General features: G+C 42.2%; 1 protein-coding gene across 2 annotated transcripts in view; it reads left to right on the forward strand.

Moving 5' to 3' along the window:
• Positions 1–9,054: 9,054 nt before the first annotated feature.
• The window catches only part of FZD6 (frizzled class receptor 6), a 37,755-nt gene continuing 22,805 nt past the window's right edge, over positions 9,055–24,004 (forward strand). Inside the window, exons 1-2 of one of the 2 annotated variants that reach the window (XM_026495596.4) lie at positions 9,055–9,486; positions 10,437–10,766. In XM_026495596.4, the coding sequence (XP_026351381.2) occupies positions 10,590–10,766 (177 nt within the window). In that variant the 5' untranslated portion in view covers positions 9,055–9,486; positions 10,437–10,589. The remainder of the gene's footprint in view (positions 9,487–10,436; positions 10,767–24,004) is intronic. The other variant, XM_026495597.4, reaches the window with a different exon arrangement.

Here is a 24,004-nt window from a genome sequence, read left to right on the forward strand (position 1 = left end):
TAACTAATTATTTTAGAGCATTCCTGTAATCTCATCTCCTTCTTGCCTGTAGCTTTTTAAGACCCTGATAAGAACCCCTCACTTCTCCCACCTCTTGAAATGAACCATTTGGCTCTCACACCCAGTCTTGTTTGGGGAAGTTTTCGTGGAACCCTTTCTTTTCCTTTTTAAATGAACTTGATATTTCCGAACAGTTTTAGGTTCACAGCAAAATTGAGAGAGCTCCCCTGTACCCCTGGTCCTCATAAGCATACAGCCTCCCTCACTACCAACATTCCGTACCGGAGTGGTGCATTTGTTACAAATGGTGAACCTGCACTGACACGTCACTACCACCCAGAGTCCAACTTTTTTTAAAAAAGGTTTTACTTATTTGTGAGAGAGAGAAAGGGAGAGCCAGCAGGAGCAGGGGGAGGGGCAGAGGGAGAGGGAGAAGCAGACTCCCGCTGAGCAGGGAGCCCCACGGGGCTCCATCCCGGGACTCTGAGATCATGACCTGAGCAGGAGGCAGACGCTTAACTGACTGAGCCACCCAGGCGCCCCCCACCCCCAGAGTCCATACTTGATGTTAGGGTTCACTCTTGGTGTTGTACATTCCACGGGTTTTGACAGATGTAAAATGGCTCGTGTCCACAGTTAGAGAATCCTACAGAATGGTTTCACTGCTCTAAAAATCCTCTATGCTCTGCGTATTCATCTCACTTTCCCCTCAATCCCTGGCCACTGATCTTTGTTACCATCTCCATAATTTTGCCTTTTCCTAAGTATCATATAGCTGGACTCATCCTATAATACTTAGCTTTTTCAAATTGGCTTCTTCAGTTAGTAATATGCTTTCAAGGTTTCTCCGTGTCTTTTTATGGCCTGATAGCGCATTCCTTTTTAGTGCTGAATGATTAATGTTCCATTGTCTGGATGGATCATAGTTTATTTATTCATTCACCTACTGTCTCAGTCAGCTTACGGTGCTACAGCAAAACACCAGAGATTGGGTGACTGAAGCCACAAACATCTCTCCCTCACAGCTCTGGAGGCCGAGAAGTCTAAAATCAAGGTGTCAGTGGGTCAGTTCTTTGTACTTTGTGAGGGCTTGCTTCTTGGCTTGCAGATGCCCACCTTCTGGCTATGTCCTCACATGATGGAAAAAGAAAGCTCTGGTGTCTCTTCCTCTTATAAGGCTACTAATCCCATCATGGGGACTCTATCCTCACGACCTCATCAAAACCCAATTACCTCCCAGAGACCCGCTCCTCTATCATACTGGTGGTTAGGGCTTCAACATACGACTTTGGGAGTATAAACGTTCCATCCATAACACCAACTGAAGGATATCTTGGTTGCTTCCAGGTTTTGACAATTATGAATAAAGTTGCCATAAAAATCAGTGTGCAAGTTTCTTCATGGACATAGGTTTTCAGTTCATTTGGGTGAATACCAAGGAGCATGATTGCTGGATTATATGATAGTATGGTAAGAGTATGTTTAGTTTTGTACCTGTACCACTTTGCGTTCCCACCAGCAATGAATGAGTGTTCCCAATATTCCATGTCCTTGCTAGAATCTGATGTTATCAGTGTGAGACAGCTAGGGACCATGGGAACAAGCCCCAGGTGAAAAACATTGTGCACCCGGGGTACTCTCTGTGGGCTGTTACTCTTAAACCACTTCTCTTACAGAGCAGAACCAGGATATGGCCCTATATACAAGCGAGACTTAAAACAGAGGACCCAGGATCCAAAACCCACCAATAAGCTGCCTGGTTGCCTGCCAATCTTGACCAATCAGGATGAGGCCCTTCCAGCCAATCAGGATGAGGCATTTTTCTCCTTCCTCTTATTAGTATATTGGGCTCTGATGGGAACCTGAGCTGCAACTTTCTCTATATAGGCAGGGCCTCCCCTCCGTTGGTGGGGAGGTCTCTTTGTAAATATAATTTTGGATGGTCACTTTCTTTTCTTTTTTTTTTTTTTTAAGATTTTATTTATTCACTTGAGAGAGAGCGTGCTCTCTGTGCTCTAACTAGCTCTCAGAGAGCTAGTTAGCTCTCTGCTAACTAGTGTTTGTTAGTGCTGTCTCCCTTCATCTTGAGCTGTGGCCCTAATAAAGCCTTGTTTTGCCTTTGATTTTTGGGTCCAGACTTAGGTCTATCCTTGTCCAGCCTAAGAACCCAACTTTGGTAACAAGTGTTGTGGATTTTGGCCTTTCTAATAGATGTATGGTGGTAAATTGTTGTTTTTACCATTATGTTTTAATTTCATTTTTGTCCTTTGCTGTTGAATGTACTCTACATCGTGAAATTTTTCTTCAGAATTTTCTTTTTATAAAAGTAATATAGACTCAATAAGTAAGAGCCCTCTTTGCACGTCAGCCTTTGCCTTAGAATCAACTTATTCCAGCCAGTCACAAAGGACTTAATGTTAATAGTTTCTCATACCTCCTTGGAAATATATCTTTTTATCTCCCCTCTCCATCTCTGACACCCCTCCCCCCACCCCATATGCTGGTCTCACCCAACTCAAGTGTAGACCTGCCAAATGTGTCTTTCTTTTTAACCAATTGAAATTTATTTAGGAGAACATTCTATAACTTTTATATTTGTCTTATAACTATAATAAGTCCAGAGAACTGCTTTTATAATCTCAGGTGTCCCTCGTTGTTGAACTGCCCCTATTATTCTCTTAGTGTCATTTTTGCTAGAATGAATTTGTTAATCGAATTAAAATGCAAGATTTATTTTATCCAGAGTTTTTGCTAAAATGAAAATATTCTATTCATGAAGTTCCTGTTTAAATCATCTTTCCCTCTTTTAATAAAATACTATCCTTAAGGTTATAATCCATTGAATTTGAGCAAAAGTAGAGTCATTTAAGTAACAGACATGTCTTAAAATTAAAGTGAAAATGACCATCCGGGGCACCTGGGTGGCTCAGTCAGTCAAGCGTCTGACTTCGGCTCAGGTCATTTTCCCAGGGTCCTGGGATCAAGCCCCCTCACTGGGCTCCCTGCTCAGTGGGGGTCTGCTTCTCCCTCTTCCTCTGTGCACGTTCTCTCTCTCTCTCTCTCTCAAGTAAATAAATAAAATCTTAAAAAAAAAAGAAAAGAAAGTGACCATCCAAAATTATATTTACAAAGAAACCAAAATTGACCCAAATTTGTTTATTTTGAGGTCAAGTTGGTATATGACATTATATGAGTTTCGGACATACAATATTGTAATTGTGGCTTTCTTTGTCCATTTGCTGCTTCATTTGGGGACTGAATTCACCTTGATTGTGGATTCCACTTTTGGATACAACAGTGTGAGAAAAAAATCCAGCCTAGGGGAGAAGCTAATGAAGAAAACTCCCTGAGGGAAAGAAATTCCTCATCATTAATGGAGAAGGACCAGGCCAAGCACTGTGGGAGCAGCGTTTCCTCTTCCTGAGGACGCCCCACTTCCCAAGTCCCTCTCGCTCTTTGGAGAGGGGGGCCCGAGGGACAAAGACTGGGAGGGCTTTTCCTGCAATAAGGAACTTGCCGGTATGTACTGCCCAGCTCCGTTTTCCCTCAAATACACACCTCCGTGTCTCCACACGTACATCCATAAATGTTTTGTTAAAGTTATACACGCAAAAGTTAACTACGTCTACAAAGTTTTTACTCATAAGAACGTAGGTCGGCAGCCTCGCCTTCCACTGTTCCCCCTCTCTTAGTGGAAGTCAACTCTCCTCACGGTTATTCACGGCCTCAAAATCTCCCTGAGCTCTTCTGTTTCCCTGGTCTCCACTATACTATTTTCCTCCTTTCAGGAGAAGTACATTCTGATGGCGAGGTTCTTGAAGCTTACACAATTTTAGGGACTCTTTTAAAAAAAAGTACATAAGATCTAGAATTAAGCTGTGGAAGGGTCCCCCAAGCTTAAGCTTCATAAGCATCAGGGCAAATCTCTGCCTCCGCCTTCAAAGACACACAAGATCTATTGTCTTAAATTATTCCGCAGCTACCCCTACACTGTCGCCCAACCCACAGGCCATATTACAAATCTCTTTATAATTTTGCATTCACGTTGCTCCCCAAAGACCACCTCCTCTATAAAATTTTTCTCTTGAGCTGCAAAAATAGTAATATTTCTTTAATTCCACTTTCTCTAAAATTTAATTTATATTTTGCTTCATTTGTCACCCTGTAACATATACTTATCCCATTTGTTTTTAAGACGATTAAAAAAATACATATAGTCATTAACAGCCCATGATGCACAATTAGGGGTAAAGTTGGTTTTGCATATCAAAGGAAATTAATTAAGCTATTATCTATATTACTAAATTTGAGGCAGAAGTCCTTTCTGAGATGCTACAAGCTTTAGAGGAAAATAACCATTTCTAATATTTGACTTTATACGGCTGGTTTGCTGGGAAAAAACGGTAAGATCTTAAATATTCAAGGTGACCAGATAGTAGGTATTGAAACCACTAAAAACAAAATCAATCACAGTAAACTGACAGACACAGTAAAACTCGGAGTGTTAATAGAGCTGAAGCTGTTTTTCTTTAGCATTATGAATCTTCTTATTTGCAAATGACAATACCAGGGCTCCAAAGACACAATCTTACCCGTCAAACTGTCATTAAAATATGTGGCTCTTTCCTGCAGTGTTATGTTACTACTGAAATTTTTATTTCCTAGTAATGCCGGAGGTAGTAATTAGAAGGTGTATTATTTCTGGCCAACCATAATGGATACAACCACAGCGAAGAGGTTAATGGCTACGCTAGAGATGCTGCAGCAATTAGCTTTGAGAGCAGGGAGCGACAGGCCAGGCACTTCAAGGGAAAATTTTTAAATAAAGGCTCTCCTCTACTTTGCGTTCATAGACTCCCCCAAATTAAGTCAATAAGCCATCACATTCGCACGTGTCACTTCATGGACTGCAGCCTTGGGCAGAGCTCTCAAGGGTAAGGCAAACAAGAGTTTGGGAGGGAACTTCAGGAGGGAAGGAGCCCCTAGAGGCCAAACTCCTCTCTCCCTCTGTTGCCTTCTCTGCTCCCACTCACCCAGCTTCCTCCGGCTGGGGTTCCCCTACTGCTGTTGGCCCCCTCCACTCCTAAGGCCTGGGCATCGGGTCAGCGATTACAAGCAGGTCTACCCACATGACGTGTGCGGGCTCCAGGCAAGAGTACAAAGGAGGACACCATACTATATGTCTACATACTGAAAAGCCATAAATCAAGCTAACAGACTGTTAAATAAAATATGTTCTGTCTCCTTCCCTTTATCATAAAATAAAAATTTTTTTAAATGTATAAGGCTATATTTTAATGAGCATAGGCAAATTACCAAGTTCAAGGAATGTAATTATTATTGTGTGCATCTGTTTAGCCTGGTGATGGGCTGGAGATGTTTGGATAAGTAATAAAATAAAAACTTAGCACAATTTACAAATGATATGTTTACCCCACAAACTTTATTTTCTCTTCATTTTAGCAAAATCACTTAATTTTGTTATTATAATCACGATTTTCATATAATCAGTGTTCTATTAACAACAACACTAAATTACATAACTTTCCTGAGTTATTATAACTCTTGGAACATTTGAACTTAATTTTAATTCAGAGAAACTTGGTTCTGCTAAGGCAGCAGCAACTGAAATATTGATCAATTTCTTAAAGCAATACTTATTTTAGAAAATGAAGAATTGGAGTTTCTGGTCTGCCGTGTAAATAACTGAGAAGCCATCACTTCTGAACTAGTGAAAAGTTGAATAAACTGAAAATCAATAACTTCTCTTAGATCTCTCAGAGACTTGAGATCATAAAGCCCACTGATGCCCCCCAAATTGGAGAGACAGGCAGATACAGAGAATCACAACCTACCAGAGCAGAAACCTTCCAGGGGAACCAGCAGGGGATAGGAAAACCTGAACTCTAACTGATGATTTGCTGGAGACTCGGGGTAGACAGGTCTAAGAGTTCAAAACCCCATCGGGACCCAGTCTTCAGGGAACCCCCACACTTGTTTTATTTCCTGAAGCTCTACTGGGTTCTGGCAGTGACTAGTGGAGAAAAATCCCCTCATGTTTCTGGCAGGGGAAGGAGGAGGAAAGAGACTGTATTGAAATATGCCTGAGCATTGTTTCTTCTTCTTCTTCTTCTTTTTTTTTTTTTTTTTAAGATTTTATTTATTTGTCAGAGAGAGAGAGCGCACAAGCAGGGCAGTGGCAGGCAGAGGGAGAAGCAGGGAGTCTGACGCAGGACTCGATCCCAGCACCCTGGGATCATGACCTGAGTCAAGGCAGACGCTGAACCGACTGAGCCACCCAGTCGCCCCTGAGCATTCTGTTCTTAATAAGGCCCGACTTCCAGGGACATTATTTTGCCAAAGTCTAACCTATTGGGATTTTATTGGGCCTAACTGACTTGGGGGAAGAAAATACCCAACCCCACTCAGTCCACTCTGGCGATATTGTCCAATCACCCAAACAGGGGGAGCAGCAGAGGGAGAGTGAGAAGCAGTCTCCCCACTGAGCAAGGAGCCTGATGTGGGACTCGATCCCAGGACTCTGAGACCATGACCTGAGCCGAAGGCAGACGCTTGACCGACTGAGCCACCCCGGTGTCCCCCACCCCCACTTTAATACCACATCACTAGAGCCTCATTTACTGCAGTTCTTTTTCCTAGTACGTCATGTCTGGCTTTCAACAAAAAGTTACAGGGCATACTACAATGCAGAAAGACTCAGTCTGAAGAGCAAGCCCCAGAGCCAGACTCAGATATACAGAAATGTTGGAATGATCAGGCCAGGAATTTAAAATAACTATGATTAATATGTAAGGCATCTACAGGAAAAAGCAGACAGCATGCAGAAACAGATGGGTAATGTAAGCGGATACATGCACACCTGAGATGCTACTCGGACCACTGCAGTAAAGCAACTATTGCAATAAAGGAAGTCAAGTGGACATTTGGGTTTCTTGGTACATATAAAAGTTATGTTTACACTATGCTGTAGTCTAGTAAGCGTGCAATAGCATTATGTCCAAAGAAACAATGTACGTACCTTAATTTAAAAATACTGCTAAAAAATGCTAACCATGGTCTGAGCTATCAGGGAGTCATAATAACTAGATTACAGATCACCAGATATAATAGGAATGAAAAAGTTTGAAATAATTTGAGAATTACCAAAATATGGCACAGAGACATGAAGTGAGCAAATGCTGATGCAAAATGGTACCAATAGACATGCTCCACACAGGGACAGGTGCTAGGGTATGGGGCTTCCAGCACTGGGCAGGGTGTGTGTGTTGGAGGTCACAGTCTTCCTCCCCCAGACATTCTGTCACCCTCCTGGTCCAGCTTTGTTCATTATGAACAGGAGAGAGAGAGTCCAGAAATACACCCATATAAATATAGCAACTCATCTTTCACAAAGGAGCAAAGACAACACACGGAGCAAAGAGCATCTTTTCAACAAATGGTGCTGGAACAACTGGACATTCACATGCAAAACAATGAATCTGGCCACAAATCTCACACAAAATCCTCACAAAAATTAACTCAAAATGGATCATAGACCTAAATGTAAAACACGAAACTATAAAACTCTTAGAAGATAACATAGGAGAAAGTCTGGAAGTCCTTGGGTTTGGTGATAACTTTTTCTGTACAACACCAAAGGCACGATCCATGGAAGAGATAATCAATGAGCTGGACTTCATTAAAATTAAACATTTCTGCTCTGTGAAAGACAGTATCAAGAGAATTAGAAGATAAGCCACAGACCAGGAGAAAATATTTGCAAAAGATATATCTGATAAAGGATTGTTATCCAAAATATACAAAGGACCCTTAAAACCCAACCCTAAGAAAACAAGCAACCCAATTAAAAAATAGGCCAAAGACCTTAATAGAAACCTCATCAAAGAAGGTACACAGACAGTAAATAGTGCATGAAAAGATGTTCGCGTCATATGTCATCAGAAAAGTGCAAGTTCAGCCAACAATGGGATTCCACTCCGCTCCTATTAGAATAGCCAAACTCTGGAACACTGATACCACCAAATGCCGTTGAGAATGTCGAGCAACAGGAACTCTCAAACTTTGCTAGTGGGAATGCAAAATGGTACAGCCACTTTGGAAGACAGTTTGGCAGTGTCTTATAAAACTAAACATGGTCTTACCTTATGATCCAGCAATTGGGCTCCTTGGTATTTGCCCAAGAGAGTTGAAAACATCAACACAAAAACCCGCACACATGTGTTTAGCAGTTTTAGTCACAATTGCCAAAACTTGGAATCAACCAAGACCTCCTTCCGTAGGTGAATGGATAAATAAATATTTGGTGGTCCATCCAGACAATGGAGTTTTATTCAATGCTAATAAGACATGAGCTGTCACGCCATGAGAAGACATTGAAGAATATCACTAAGTGAAAGAGGCCAATCTGAAAAGACTACGTATTTTACAATTCCAACTATATGACATTCTAGAAAAGAGGAAACTATGGCGAGAGTAAAAAGATCCCTGGTCGTTGGGTCTTGGTTAGGAAGAAAGGAGGGATGAATAATAGGTGAAGCACATGAGATGATGTGTGGCATGGCTGGCACTAAAAACTAGGTTGACTTCTAAAGTAGTTCAACTTTTGGGTTGCCAGGGAGTCTCAGTCTGTTAATCCTCTGCCCTAGGCTGAGCTCATGAGGCCAGGGTCCTGGGATCGAGTCCAGCATCGGGCTCCTTGCTCCGCAGGGAGCCTGCTTCTCCCTCTGCCTGCTGCTCCCTCTGCTTGTGCGCGCACTCTCTCTCTGACAAATAAATAAATAAAAATATTTTTTTAAAAATTTAAAAATAAAGTAGTTCACCTTTCTATTAGGGTTTTGCGTCAATAAAACTGTGGGACCTGCCAGGGCTGGAATCCCATTGCCAACTGCCCCTCACGTTGGTGGCTGGACTCCCAGAATTAACAAAAGGGATTTGGGGGTGGGGCAGTTATCCAGGAAGTTACCCACTTTCCAACTAAGGACGGTTGAACAATTAACTTTACAGAGAAAATCTGCCCCCTTGTAAGAATTCTTGTGTGTCCTGAGATCCGAAATGCAGTGAGTTCTCTTAAAGGCAGTTTTATTTAGGGGATCACCAAGAGCTTCAAAACCCCGCCTCTGGACCGGGCCAGGGAGACGCGCCGCGTCTCGTGTGCGTTGGGTACCAGCACAGACCGCAAGGTGGAGGGGACTTGCCGGCCGCACAGCGGGACCCACAGCCCCACACCGGTCCCTGGGGCGCCGCCCGGGCCGCAGCGCAGGCGGGGCCGGGCTGAGGGCCAGGTCCGCCGCCGCCGCCGCCGCGAGCCCAGACCTGCCCGCCCGACCTGGCGGCGCAGTCTCGCGGGATCGCTCAGCCCTCGCTCCCCGGGCCGCTCCGGAGGCAGCTGGAGTTCCGGACGCTTCCCGCAGCCGCCGTCTCAGGTCAAGGGGGGCGGACGGTAGACCGGACGAGGACCCGAGGGAGGTGAGGCTCCTCGGGCCGGCTGGGCGGGCGGCTGCTGCCGGGTGGGTCCCGGGGGCGAGCGGGCGGGCCCCGGGGGTGCGCGGCAGGCTGGGAGCCACAGGTGCGGGGCCGGCGGCGGCGGGACAGGCCGCGCAGGCCAGAGTTTCCGCAGAAGCTGGGGCGAGCTCTTGAAGGACGCTGCGGGGGCCCCGCGCCGCCGGGCCGGGCCGGACCGCTGCTGCCGGGCTCCAGGCCCGGGGCAGGTGCGGGGGTGTGGGGCGAGTTCCCGTGCCAGGCGCTGGAAGCCTGGCACCCGGCGGGGGCGGGGGCATGGGGGTGGGGGTGCGGTTCGTCGCGACCCAGGGCCCCCAGCCTTTCCTCCCCAGATATCCGTCACCCTCCCAGGCCAGCTGTGTTCCTGTTCCCTTTCGGTGGGGTCACTACTCGCCCCAGCCCGTGAGAACTAATTTCGCTCCTCCAGGAGAAATCCTAGACGTCTCCCTCTAGTTGGCCTTTTGAAAAACAGGAAAGTCAGAAACTGGCTCTTTGGAGCCCTTAAAGAGTTTAGGAACTCATTAGGTCTTAAGGAATTTCCCTGGGACTCAGTTTTCTTGTGCGTAATCAGATATCCCACAGGGGCCCTTAGATTTGACGATTGGACGAATACTTTTTAACTTACTCCTAAACCTAGCATGATTTTTTTTTTCTCCATTTCACGGATCCTCTGCCCCGCCCCCCGTGTGTTCAGACTGCGCAAACGTTCTATCATTGGGTTCCCTAGAGTTGAGACTTCCTCAGCAAATTCTGTATTCTGTGCTAAAGCAGGTGGAAGAGTATCCCGAAAGGACGGAATTTTCCGTCATTTTTCCAGTACTGGTTACCCAGGGTGAAAGTTTTAGCTCTGCACTTTGATGTCAGCATTTGAGTTTATGACAAATGTTGCACATGCCCTCTCTTGGTTGTTTTTACAGTAATTGACCCAGAACTCATTTCAGGAAAAGAGCTTCCTTCAAAATGGCAAAATAATGAAAGAGGAATTTGAACATTTTATTTTTGGATGGAAATCTGAGAATGAAAAGAGCGATTAATCCCAGCCATGTGGTAAAACCAGGAATTTGAAGAAAATGGAAATGTTGATATTTTTGTGGACGTGTGGTTTTCTACCCCTCATAAGAGGGCACAGTCTTTTCACCTGTGAACCAATTACTGTTCCCAGATGTATGAAAATGGCCTACAACATGACATTTTTCCCTAATTTGATGAGGCATTATGACCAGAGTACAGCTGCTGTGAAAATGGAGGTGAGTATTTCTTCATACATTTATAGAGAAATAGTTTATGTTCTGCTCTGGAATAAACTATAAATGTGACTTTTTTTTTTTAACATAGGGATTTTCTTTAAGTTGTACACAGCTTCATCTTTTGAATACATCCTTTTGAAAATTAATTTCCCCTCCTAAATTATGTTTTGTGTAGTTTTGTGGCCCTTGTTAGTGGATTAGCTTAAGGTAGGGTTTATTTTACATGCATTGTAGTGATGATTTTGAAATATCTTGCACCTGGCAAATATTTTGCTTCCCTCCTGAACCAATTATGGTAGTTCCTCTGGAAATGTGAATTCTGAATTTTTCCTAATTCATTAAACATATATCCCATATTGCCTGGACTAAAAGTGCTTGAATTACATCCATATATTTTCATAAGTAGTCGTAATGTTCACCTGGCACAGTATTTCTGAAATAAATCAATTACTGGAAGATTTGGGGGCTGTAGTGTTTCGCTAAAAAGTGACTTTTTTTTTTTTTTTTAAGCGTAGCACTTAAGTGCTCGATGTAAGATACCTGTTGAAAGAAACCACGGATCTGGGGAGGAGCAGATAGACACTAAAGATTGCCGTAGGTGTCTCAGTTACCTGCCTCTGGTGTAGAGATATGCAGATTGCCAGGGATGTGTGGGAAGAAAGAATTACCTGTAGAGACGGGAGCCTGCCCTCCTGTACAGATCTGTGAGGTTGATAAGTCTCATGAAGGAAAGAAGACAAATATTTTTGTAGTTTTGCTCCAGAAGAAGTGTCCAGAGATGGTAAAGGCTTTTTTCCCTCAGAATGTTGCGAAGAGATGCAACTCCTACAATTTTAATATAGGCACTGATTTAAAAAGTGATTAGATTTGGTTTTGTGCATTCAGAAGTCTTCCACTGTAGTTTAGTTGAAGAGTTTTTTGACTACCTCATTGGTAGATTCAGGTCTCAATACAGAGCTTTTAAATATTATGTAGATGACCTTTAAAAGGATAATACACATTACCTTATGGTAATCTTTCTGTGGTTTTTCAAACCAATGCAAAATATCATTTTGAACACTGAGCAGATGATGCAGTGATGCTTTCATTGATTAATCAGAACCATTTTGATGGTTTAATCTGATCAAAATAAAGTACGTAATAGGAGTGACTTCAAGGAATAATTATATCATTCATATTTTCTCTGATAACATGTTTTATAAGTCACGCCTTATAGAGTTCTTAAAAATGTGTTTGTTCTGAAATCTGATTTCTTTTCTGTATAGTAGCTACATACGTTTGAATGATAACATTGGCCTTACAAAGCCGCATCATTTGGAGTTCATTATCATACAGGACCTTTGAAGAGAGCAGGGGGAGGTGCATCCCTGCTATTAAATCCTGTAATTTCAAGATGATAAGAACTACTTTTTGTTCCACATGTCTTTTTAAAACCAATTGTTTCTGATTAAAAGAAGAAGTTTTTTATTTACCTAGCTGCTTTTCTTTCCCCGGGTAGTTTTGTGTCTGGACATTATCGAGCAGGCATTTTTGCTCTCACCACCTTCATTTGGTTGCTAACGCCCGCAGCCTCATTATATATATAATCTTCCTCATATGCTAAGCTTTCTCATAGACTTTACTGTTTTTTCTATGAATCATACTTCAGTAAATTTAAGGATATAAGAGAAGGAAGTCATCAAGAAGTTGTTTAATATAGCATTAACCTACAGAAGAAGAAAGGGAAAGTAGTATCAACCTTCGTCAGACTGTAAATCCCAGTGTATTCTTTTTTTTTTTTTTTGGTCCGTGATATAGTACCTTTACTATTGCCCCGTCTTTCTTTGTCCTTAGCCAGTGACATTCTTAGTTCCTATAATGAATGCACAGTCCTATAATTTGAGAGTTGTGACACTAAATATCAGGCATAGTTTCTTAATCTCTTCTTAGAATGAGAGAGTGTTTTAAAACTGAATTAAGATGAGTAACGTTACAAAGGAAACCAATTATATTGAAATGTACTTCTGTTTATAGCCCAGGTTAAGAGCCCCTGAACCCTTCATCATATAGGTGAAGAAACTGAAGCTCAGAGAAGTTGTGATTTGTCCGAGGCCTGAGCACTAGAATCTGACAGACTCTTCTCTGTCAACAAGGACCATAATGTCATCTCTAAGTGGTTTTTTTTAGCCTTTGACCTTGTTGGATAAAAAAGAAAATATTTCCTAAGATTCAGAATGTTAATTTCGGTCTTTTGCTTCTTTGCAAATTTCATTTCTATAAAAATTAAGCTGGGAATTTTGGTTTTCTTTTTTTTTCTTTTTAACCTCTCTTCAGACCTACCTCTCTTTCTCCTTCTCATCTGTGCTGTGAATACAAAGTCTCCCCACACTTTTCACCAATTGCTCCTCCCTGGTGGTGTCAAAGTGATTTTATTAAAACGCAAATGCACACGGTCCACTTTGGGGGTAATATTCTTCACCTTTCCTCAGAGCTAGAAGAACAGATCTGACTCTAGCATGTTACCCAAGGTTCTTCATATGGGACCCTGCCTTCCTGTCCAGCTTCCCCTCTTGTCCCTTCAGAAGTTACACACTCTGCTTCAGCCAAACTGACCTGTTGGTAGAACTCACATCCATATTACTCTCTCTCACTTCTGTACCTTTGTACACCTTGTATCCATCACTTCCTAGGCTCTCTACCTACCCTTCACCTGCTCCGTTTCTGCAGGACTCTGTGCTCGGTGAAGCCTTCTTTCACCTTTCCCCCAAGCATATGTAACTCAGTTTCTACACTCTGTTAGCACTGAAAATATACAATGGTTCTTACGCTTATTATGCTGTATTGCAGTTACTGATGTGGCTCTCACTAGATTGCAAAGGTGCTAGGAGTAAGGATGGTGTTTATTCATTGTTTTCCTAACGCTTAGTACAGTGCCTGGGAGCCCCGTAGATGCACAGTAAAAGCTGAAAAAAGAAAACGGTGGTGTTTCCTGTTCTAGGAAATCAGCAAAGAGAATTTTCCCTCCAAATCTATACCTTCCACCTCTATCGTCTGCAGTATCCAAGTGAAAGAAACTCTGATATTTTTAGGTGGTTTGCATATCTCCCACTTTGGTTCTACCTGAGCCTAGTTCTAATGAAGGGTATTAGTTGACATCTTCTATATTCTTCCCCATATTAGCATGATACATGTTTCTTAGCATTTATTTAAAGAATCTTATTTTGGGGGCACCTGGGTGGCTCAGTCATTTAAGCATCTGATTCTTGGTTTCAACTCAGGTCATGATCTCAGTGTCCTGGGATAGAGCCCCATGCAGGGCTCCCTGCTCAGCAGGGAGTCTACTTGTCTCCCCCCTCTCCGCCCCTCCCCCTGCTCATGCTGTCTCTCAAATAAATAAATATATCTTTAAAAAAAGATTTTTCTCTTTAACCATTTATATTTATATGGAGTGAAAGAATTTCGTCCTTTGATTGGTGCATTGTATTATAAACCACATAGTTTTTTTTTCAAACATTGGACTATAGTCTAGTCAAATACTAAATCATAACTGCATATAGCCTAGCTTTTACTAAAAAAAAAAAAAAAAAGCGTTTTATAACTTCTCTAAAGAACAGATTGGATTTTACACTTCCGACCCAGCTGCCTTCGGTTCCTGCTGGTCCCTGTTGAGTTTCCAGTGTTCTCTATGAATTAATGTTAGGATGAGGGGCTGTAGAATTATCAGCTGATTATGGCAACCAGTTGTGCTTTCTTAGCTACCAAGAATACCGTATGTCAACAGATCTCACTCCTCTTTTACGCCTTAGTTTTCATTTTGTTGAGGGCTATCCTGTTTTATAGTCCTAGAATCTATAGCATCTGTTGTCATGGCTCACCTGTGATTACAGGAGATGGTTGAGAGCAGTGGCTCTCGAAGTTCAGTTCATAGACCAGCAGCCTGTGAGCTTGTTGAAAATGCACATTCATGGACCCCGTCCCAACCTAATGAATCACGATCTGTGATCAAACACAGGAGGCTGTTCAAACAAAGTGTTTCTTACGAATGTTAAAGTTTGAGACCCATTGGTTTAGAGCAAGGGACGCAAATTTTCTGAAAGGGACAAATACATATTTTTGGCTTTGCAAACCATACAGGCTCTGTCACAGCTATTCCACTCTGCAATTGTCACAAAACAGCCATAAACAATATGTACACAAATGAGTGTGGATGTGTTCTCAGTAAAACTTTATTTACCAAAACAGGCAGTGGGCTGTTTTTTGGCCCACAGGCTGTAGTTTGCTGGACCTGGCTTTAGGTATTTGAAAGTGTTCTTAAGGATTATACACACAGAGTATGTAATAAGTAACCATTATTGTTCATTCTTGTCAATATGTTACCTGAGCTAGATATTATTTACTTTCCACATAAATTTTTTTTAGGCCAAATTTATCACAGACACTGACTGGGATATTCTGGTTCTTCAGTCTTGTTTCAGAGATTGCTTGAAATGGGGGACTTAAGTTTTTTTCTTTTATTATCTGAAGCTGAAGTCATTTGTATTTCAAAGAGTTAATTTACAATTCTGAATAGTAACTTGGCTTGGTAATGAAAAGGATGTTGTACAGCCTAACTCTCCCAAGTAGAAAAACAAATGGCTGCTGGCTTTCCATTGTGTTCCTTTTTGTTTCATATCGAGAGCATTGTTTCCCAAATTGTGAGGTTGATGTCCCTTGAGAGACTGATTTCGTCCAGAAAGAGCTGAGACTGATCTCGGAAAAATGGAAACAGGAATATTGTATTTTTCTTTTTGAATTGCCTTCGTTGAGGTCTAGGCAAAAGCAAAGTCATGTATTGTGTTTGGAACAGCATGTGGTCGTGCCACTTTCGAACAGTCTAAAGGGAAGTAAGCCAAAAAACCCCCTTTCCTTTCCACCTGTTCACATGCACCACTAAAATGTCTCTCTATCCAATTAAAAATAAAGGAGTGGAGAAAAACTGTATAAACAAACTTCTCAGGAAAAAAAACCTATTTCTGCTGGGCAGTAGTTTTGTAAACATTTTCACTTTCCTGCTTTTAGAAGAGCCTAGTGGACCCCCTTCATTTCCTCTTTATTTACTCTTATATCCCCATATGGAAGGAAAGAAAATGTTTAGTGTGACTAACTTCTGTTTTTCAGGAAAGACTTTCTGAAAATAGCTGTAACTATTCTGAAAGTAAGTTGTTGAGTCATTCAAAATGAAACAGATATGAAATGTGTTCCAAGTCAGTGTGTGTATAGTGGCTACTGTTGTGTTTTAAATGTAGAACTCACAAACTTACCTTCCTTTGTGATGCTGTGTTACGTAGTGATGTAGGAAAGTTGTTAGGGTTCAGAGCTGTGGGCCAAGAAAGAATTCTTGAGATGTCTTTGATGGAAAAGGTGGTTTTATTAAAGCATGAGGACAGGACCCGTGGGCAGAAAGAGCTGCACTGGGGTCCTGAGGTCCCATTATATACTTTCAAGTTGAGAGGGGGTTAGGGATAGCCTAAGCCTCCCAGGTATTTTGGAAACCAGGTTTCCAGGATCCTGAGGGGCTAGCTGTTGTTAGGAAAAGGTCATTTATTACCGTTCAATAAAAACTCAGTCATGAGACTTTTCAGATGTATATCAGCAGGTCATATGCTTGGAGGATGATTGCCAACATGTATCTTGGGGTGGGTAGAGAAAAGGAAGTTTCCAAAGAAATGTTTATATGTTAAAGTAGACTTACAGGATCCTGGGGGTCAGGCTAAGATTGCCTTTTGCCCTTAGCAAAGTATTAACGTTGAGGCAGCTAATTTCCTGGAGGAATGTCACTCTGCCTGTTTCAAGGACTTGTCAGTGGGCTGTATGTAGTAAGGAAATTTAATTTTCCTTTTATCTTTGTTTCCCACATCAGTAGTAAGAAAGTACCATGACTATTTCTGCGTCTGCAGAATCAGACGTGTATGTGAACAGAGAACAGTACTTCTCCTGGGAAGCTCTGCTGATAGGCACACCTTACAGGGCCATTCCTTGATGTTGAACAGTCTAGGACATTACTCGTCATGCCCTCAGGAGAGCTTGTCCACAAAGAGGCATAGTTCTTTCAGACTGTGAGAGGACTGTTGTGTTGTTGTTATTTCCTTTCCTTGAGAATGTGACGTGTAGATAATGAAGCCTTATTACTCTGGTTTGTATATTTGTCATGTATTCATTAATATTTGTCGTATACCTAAATGTGTAGTTTCCCTGGAATTAGAGTTTTTCCCAGTTACAGGTTTTAAATTAAAGCTGACTCTTCACTGGAAAGATTCTTTTGTAGTTTCAACCAGTTATTGTGTATATTTGTCTAATCTCCAAAATAAACAATCTTTTGGAGAAATAATTTAAAATTTATAATGCTGCCTGCTAAGAACTAAAAATAAGTATTCCATTGTGGAAATAATGCAAATTCTTGCTTTTTCTTCTCTTGTATTCCAGGCTCTGGAATACTTGTATTATGTAATACTTTTATTATTTAATAATTATTTAATAATACTTGTAATAATAATACTCGTATTATTTAAAGAAGCTCACTTGTCTGATATTGGTCACGTTCATGAAAATAAGTGACAAGGTTTGCATCACTTTCTTACATAGTTTCTGTTAACATTCTCATAGAATTTACTTGAGATCTCTGTAGCCACTTTAACAGTATTTTCTCTGTGAGGTATAAACATATAAGAACCCCTTTAGGTATGCCTGGGTGGCTCAGTCGGTTAAACGTCTGCCTTCAGCTCAGGTCATGAACCCGGGTCCTGGGATCGAGTCCCACACCAGGCAACCTGCTCGGTGGGCAGCGTGCTTCTCCCTCTCCGCCACTTGTGCTCTCACGCACGCGCTCTCTCTCTCTCTCTCAAATAAATAAATAAAATCTTAAAAAAAAAAAAATAAGGACCCCTTTAGATCTTTAGTGACTCTGTTATCTAGCTAAGGCCTATCACTTTTTTTGTCTCATTTTTTAGACTTCTTCACTTTCCCCCAATTTTCATTACCATCACTAGAAGTTGACTTTGTTTGGGTGCTTTTTTAAAATAAGGAATAAAGCTTTTATCACGTCTTGGGAATTACTGTGTATGTCCCCGTGAGTAGAAAGCACAGATCCTGAGCTGAGATTCAGATGTTTCGCAGCACTCGGTCTTGTTCAGTAGTAAAGTGCCGCTTCCTTGCTTCCGTGTGGGATTCATGTTTCAGCAAAGTGACAAATGCTATACATCCTCTGTCTTTTAGTTTGGTACTAAGGGAGTCAAGGCACAGAACCACTCTGCTTCGGGGTAACTTTATATATTTTTAAAAAATCAAAAAATCTTTCTTCTTTTGATCACTCTCTAGTAGAATTCTAACCCAGATTTCCTCTTCAGGCTCTTACAGTGCCAGCAGATCCAGGCTTACATTATGATGCCTTCCGTTGTCAAGTCATCGCGTGGGAAGCTAGCGGGTGTGTTTTAAGGAAAAGATGGAAATAGGGCAGAAGCAGGCATTCTGAGAGTGTACGCGTACTCGTGCTGCTTTCCCATGTCTTTAGTCCCTGTCAGGCCACTTGAAGCTGGAGTGCTATGGAGTCCACCTGATGTCATGAGTAGGTGAGTCAGCTAAGACCCAGGTCGTGAGAGGTGGCTTCAGGTGGTTATGTGTAGCTGTCCCATAGTTGTGTCTAGTCTTTACCGGGAACTATTAGCAAAACCATTATTTATTTAAGGTTAATCTCCTCATTGGAATATATCTGTGGCAGCTTTATGTCCTACACATGGGGGCCAGTGTGCTGTCCTATGAAGCAGCGATACGTTTAGAGTCTCTGATGTAGAAATTGAGACACAGAGCTGAAGAGCTGATGTTACTCTAACGTGGTGCTTCTCAAATTTTGGTGTGCATGAGAACCACCTGAAGGGCCTGTTAAAACACAGATCCTCGCCCCCACCTGGAGAATTCCTGAGTCTGTAGGTCTGGGGTGGGATGGAGAGTTTGCATTGCTAACATGTTCCCTCCGGATGCTGCCGAGGCTTACTCAGGGACCACTCTGAGAACCACTGCGCTAAGACAAGTTGGGAAAGATGTGTTGCCATCCTTCCTAGATGAGAGTAAATGGCTTTTGGAAGCAACAAGTGTTGACCAGATTAGCATTGGCCTGCATATGAGGTGCCAAGGTGGTACTGATTTGCTCCAATAGAGACCACGTCTGGAAAAGCATCTTAGCCATTTGATTAAGGTTGCTTGAGACAATCTATTAATAACATATTTGGTTGTGCTGGAAAGTTAAAATGGACAGGTGCTAAGAATTACACTATGTTTTCAGTGGTGTTATTAGCCTCTGAAAGTGCCCCCCTTGGCTTGTAGTATTGCTTTTGATGTTCTACCATGGTAGAGGGAGATTTCTAATGGCTTTCATTTGGCCCCTTCTACCATAATAATGTTTATCCAGGAAGCTGTGTGGTGATCGTGCTATTGCTAAATACAGCTATTTGAAGTATGCCTGGACTTGGGAAATTACAATGGATTGGAGTCCCACCAAGCCCCTGTCATGAGCCCATTTATCATCTGACCTCCAGAAGCCCAGTTTCTGAAACTAGCGCATTGAATCTAGAATGAATACACCCATATCAGCCCTGTCTAAAATTGTATCAGCCCTGTCTAAAATTCTGTTCTTTACTCCTTAATCCAGCACACTCAGAAACCAATATAGTGAACAGTGTCTTACAAGTAATGTGTATTCCTCTTTTCCAGATTTGATTTTAGCTTGACCCTCCCAGGGCATGCTGGGGTAGAACTCTGCTTACAGGTTGAGACACTGAAGAGTGGTTGGGATGTGGTATGAGGCTATTTATTTTCTTCTTATAAAGTAAATTTTGCAGATGAGGAGCACCTGCCCCAACAGACAAGGGACAAGGGTCTGCTTTGAGGTATTCAGGTTCAGAGAGCACTGTGTGAGTACTCTGAACCTTGTCTTGTATCTGCTTCAGATCTGCGGCTCCCGCTGCTTCCAGATCACAGTATCTCTCGCTCTCTTATGTGAAAGGGAAGCAAAATTTAACTGATACAATTTGGCAACCTGCAGGATCAAACTGTGCATTTGGTTTTCAACTTCTTAAACCTTAAGTCCTTTTAATCCTTATATTTCATTCTACTCCTTGAACCAAGAATTGAGGGATGCCATTTGTCACTCTTTCCTAAGCTAAACAGTGCCACTAGAAGCACTCACCTCAGCCCACGGTCCTTGAATACCTCATGCTTTCCATACGATTTTTGACTTCTCTGGCCGCAGACACTCAGCCTTCCCTTTACGGGGCATGCCATTCTAAGACATTCTGGAATCTAAGTGATTACAAGGATAATGCGGTTAGCTGGTTTTCTGCTATATACCATGGGTTGCCAGAGTGTTCACTGCTTTTGGCCCCAGTTAGGCCAGAACACCAGTTCTAGGATTCCTCCTGTTTCACTGAGGTCACTTACAACCCATTCTTCATATAATTGCTGTACCAGTCAGTTTTCTTGGTTGCAAACAGTAGAAACCAACTTTGACTAACTTAAGCAGAAAATGGATGGATATTGGGTAGCTTCTTGAATCACTGGGGAGACTGGAGAGCCAGGTTCATAATAGAGAGAGGAGTAAAGGGAACCAGGACACAGCTAAGATCATGCCATAGCATCAGTCTGTCACGAGTGCCAAGGACACTTGACGCTTCCTAGACCATTGTCCCTGGATACTTACTTTGACACTGTGGGCTTTATCCATGCCTTAAATAATCTGACTGGATCGGTTCTTTCACATAGCCTTCTCCCCAAGAATCACAGTCCTTGGAGCACCCAAATGGCCACGCTTAGATTACGTGCCTCTGTGTTCATTGGCAGGTTGCACCCCTGCATCTCACCCTACGCTTCTGTAGCATCTCACCTACTTCGGGATTCCCAAATAGGGCTGCTGGGCTGACGGAAATGATAAGCATTCGCTCCAGAGCTCAGCGCAAGACAGGATTACCTATGAAGGAGAAAATTTCACTGTAGTACCTACAGTTGTTTTGAAATTTATGTCCAGCTCTGCTACTCAAGTCTTTGTTACCTTCTTCATAAACTTTTTGAGTCATAAAATGTCCTTAGATATTATCCGGCAGTTCATCACTCTCATTTTACTGACGGATGGTCTGAGGCTCCAACACAGGAAGTGATCTGCCCGCGGTGACACTAGTGGTTAGTTATGGCACTGTTGGAGCGGGAAGCAGAATGCTGGCATTTTTTCTGACACAGTATTATATAAAATACTTTGCATGTTTGATTCTTATGGTCTATTTATCATAATGTGACTCTGGTTATATTTTAGAATGGAGGCCTCAGTTGCCTTCTTAATGGTGCTCTTCTTCCTCATCCCTGCTAGTAGTAATAGTAACTACCACAGGATTTCTGCCAGGAGCTAACCATTTCCTTAAGGAGGCTACCTTTTACTTCTGAGTGTTAAGACTATCATCAACTGGACTGTTTTAGTTACTATTGAATAGTAGAATCTCAAAAGCATTGATATTTGATGTCGTGGTTAGTTACTGGATGAGTTTCGGAGCCTTCTTTGAGAATGAAATTTGAAAAGCAGAAATTCACGAGTGAGACCGTGAAGGCCCTGGGTTACTTCAGAGACTTGAAGGAGGTATGTCACCAAGGGGGGAAGAAAGGGAGCAGACTGACGAGACTAGGAAGTTTGAATCCTTGCTCAGTTCACATAGTTACACAGCACTTGTCCTGCTAAATAGAAATACTAGTTTACTGATACGATGGAATTCAGAGGGTAGTATTATGGACATAAGTAATGTCACAATGAGCCAAGCCCGTAGTTTTCCACCTCAGGGTTTGGTTTCTGAGAAACTCAGGACATTTTGTGGAAAACCATAAGCGATTCCTATCAAGTTTTTTGGTTCAAATGACTGGGGAAATATGCTCATTCTGTTTGTTCTGTTTTTACCCGATTGGGATGAGTTCAGTAACAGGCTGACTACCCATTATTTGAAGTGCTCTTATTTGTTCTATAACTATCTGTTTAAAAAAACCACCTCCATCAGGAGGTACGTGTATCATCTGAAATGTGATTAACACAGTTTGAGGTTTTATACTCTTTGATTATGTGTCCTGTGAACATTTATCTTTCAAACTGAAGACTTTTGTTTCATGTATAAGTTTACCCGCCCTCTTTTGATATCTGTTTTCCCTTTCATCCTTATTGGCCTTCTTGCCCGTCTTGTGTTTTGGGGAAGGGTAGTTTTCAGAGAGAGTTGGGTGGTAGCATAGTGTCAGGGTTAAAGAGGACATACTCTGGAATCGGACGGATCCAAGTTCACATCCTGGTTGCCACTTACTACTTAGGACACTCCATGAAAGTTGCTCATAGAACCTTGGTGTCCTCATCTGCAGGGCGGAGATAAGAACATCCCTCGCACAGGATTGCTGTAAAAGAATTGGCACGTGAAAAACCACAGTGCCTAGTTTATGGCAAGTGCAACTCTGATTTATTATCAGTACCTCTAGTGTTGGTAAAAGTAGCATTAGCAGGAGTAAGGGCGCTGAAATTCTCATTCAGATTAGATTTGGGGATTTCGTAACAACTTCAATAAGCAGTTGGATTCTGTTTTCTCACTTTGAACCTGAAGGTCTGGATTAGGTCAGTGGTTTTCAGACTATGATCTCTGGAAGTGCTTTGAGGTCACTGGCGGGGAAGGGGAGCAGTGAGAGGTCTCTCCGAGGGAGGGCTTCCCTTTCAGCCGGAGCAGCTGTGCTTTTATTTATTTAATATATTGGGCTTCTTTGTAATCTCTTATTTAAAGAAAATCTTCCTTGGCAAAATACACACACAAATTTAGAAAGTAATAGACTAAGAAGTCCACTCAAGTCCCTTCCAAGTCTAAAATTCTTCTTGTCAATCAGTTTGCAGCAGAACTTGGAAGTCCACACTGGATCTGACCTGAAGACATGTTTTATTTGTCCCGTACCTTATTGAAATGTTTATATTAAAGTGCCAAAGTTAAAAATTTGGAGATTTTATATAAAAATCTAGATTCTGTTTTCTTGTGAAGAGTGGATGTATCTGACAAGCCTGTGCCCCCGTTTTCAAAGAGCAGTCTGCCGGGGTCAAATGGCAGCCGCCCCCAGCTGTTCCTGCTGTCTTGTCCCTTCTGAATTTACCAGCCTGGCCTCTGGAGGTATTTGAGGCTTCACCATCTGATCTATTGTCTGCTCGTTGCATGCACCCCAACATTATTGGGTTAACCAGTACTGGATTCTAGGAGAATTAAGCAAAGGATGGGACTTGCCATAAATTTGCCCTGTAAGGAAGTTATTTTAACATAGCAAAAGGACATGTGTCACTTTCATGCTGCCTGCCCTTAAACTGGACAGTGAAGCGTTCTTAAATGCCGACCGTCTGTTTACCCTAGCTATTACTGAATGACTCCTGAGTTCGAATTAAACACAGTGTATTTTCGTTCTTTCCACCATAGGGCCTGATTAACAGACACTCAGAAATTTTAGGAACGAGGCTTGTTTGGACAGTAAATAAGGAAATAAATGCTACTAGTTGCCCGGGCTTCTCCTTCCACCTCAGCTTCAGAGTGGATACTCGCACGGTCGGGGCATTCTCCCGCTTAGGATAGAGAAAACGGAGAGAAGTTCTCTGCGGTCTTTCTCTAACAAGCTCCTGTGAGGCAGCAAGGGGTCGGTCTCAGCGTCATTCATGTAAGGGCGATATGGTCCGCCGCCTGCGGAGGCCCGGTGTTGCCCAGTCTCTTCGCCCCCTCGGGACAGGGTGGGCTCTCCACTGGTCCAACGTCCTTGAAAGCTCTTGCTCTCTAATTGTTGGGTGTGGGTTCTGTATGTGCCCTTTAAATCAGACTTGTTAATTGTAGTGTTGTAATCACATCTCATATTTACTTATTAATTTTTTCCATGTTTGCCCTTTCATTTACCAGGAAATATGCATTGACTTTTCCCATTAAGGTCATGGAATTCTACATTTCTCCTTGCAGTTTCATTGGTTCTTACTTTATATATTTTATGCTACTTTATCAGCTGTATACAGTGCTCAGCAATGCATTTTTAAGCGTATCTGTTGCAGTTTCTCCAGAACCTGAGTGTTTTTTGGTAGGAGATACTTAGTTGGTCACATTCCTAGAAAGTCCTCATTCTTTTTTCTTTCATTTCTTACATTCCTTCAGTTGCTCGGTATCGTGTCACATTTTTATTTTTTAAATTTTAATTCCAGTGTAGTA

Source organism: Ursus arctos, unplaced genomic scaffold (genome assembly GCF_023065955.2).
Source record: "Ursus arctos isolate Adak ecotype North America unplaced genomic scaffold, UrsArc2.0 scaffold_6, whole genome shotgun sequence".
Classification (NCBI taxonomy): Eukaryota; Metazoa; Chordata; class Mammalia; order Carnivora; family Ursidae; genus Ursus; species Ursus arctos.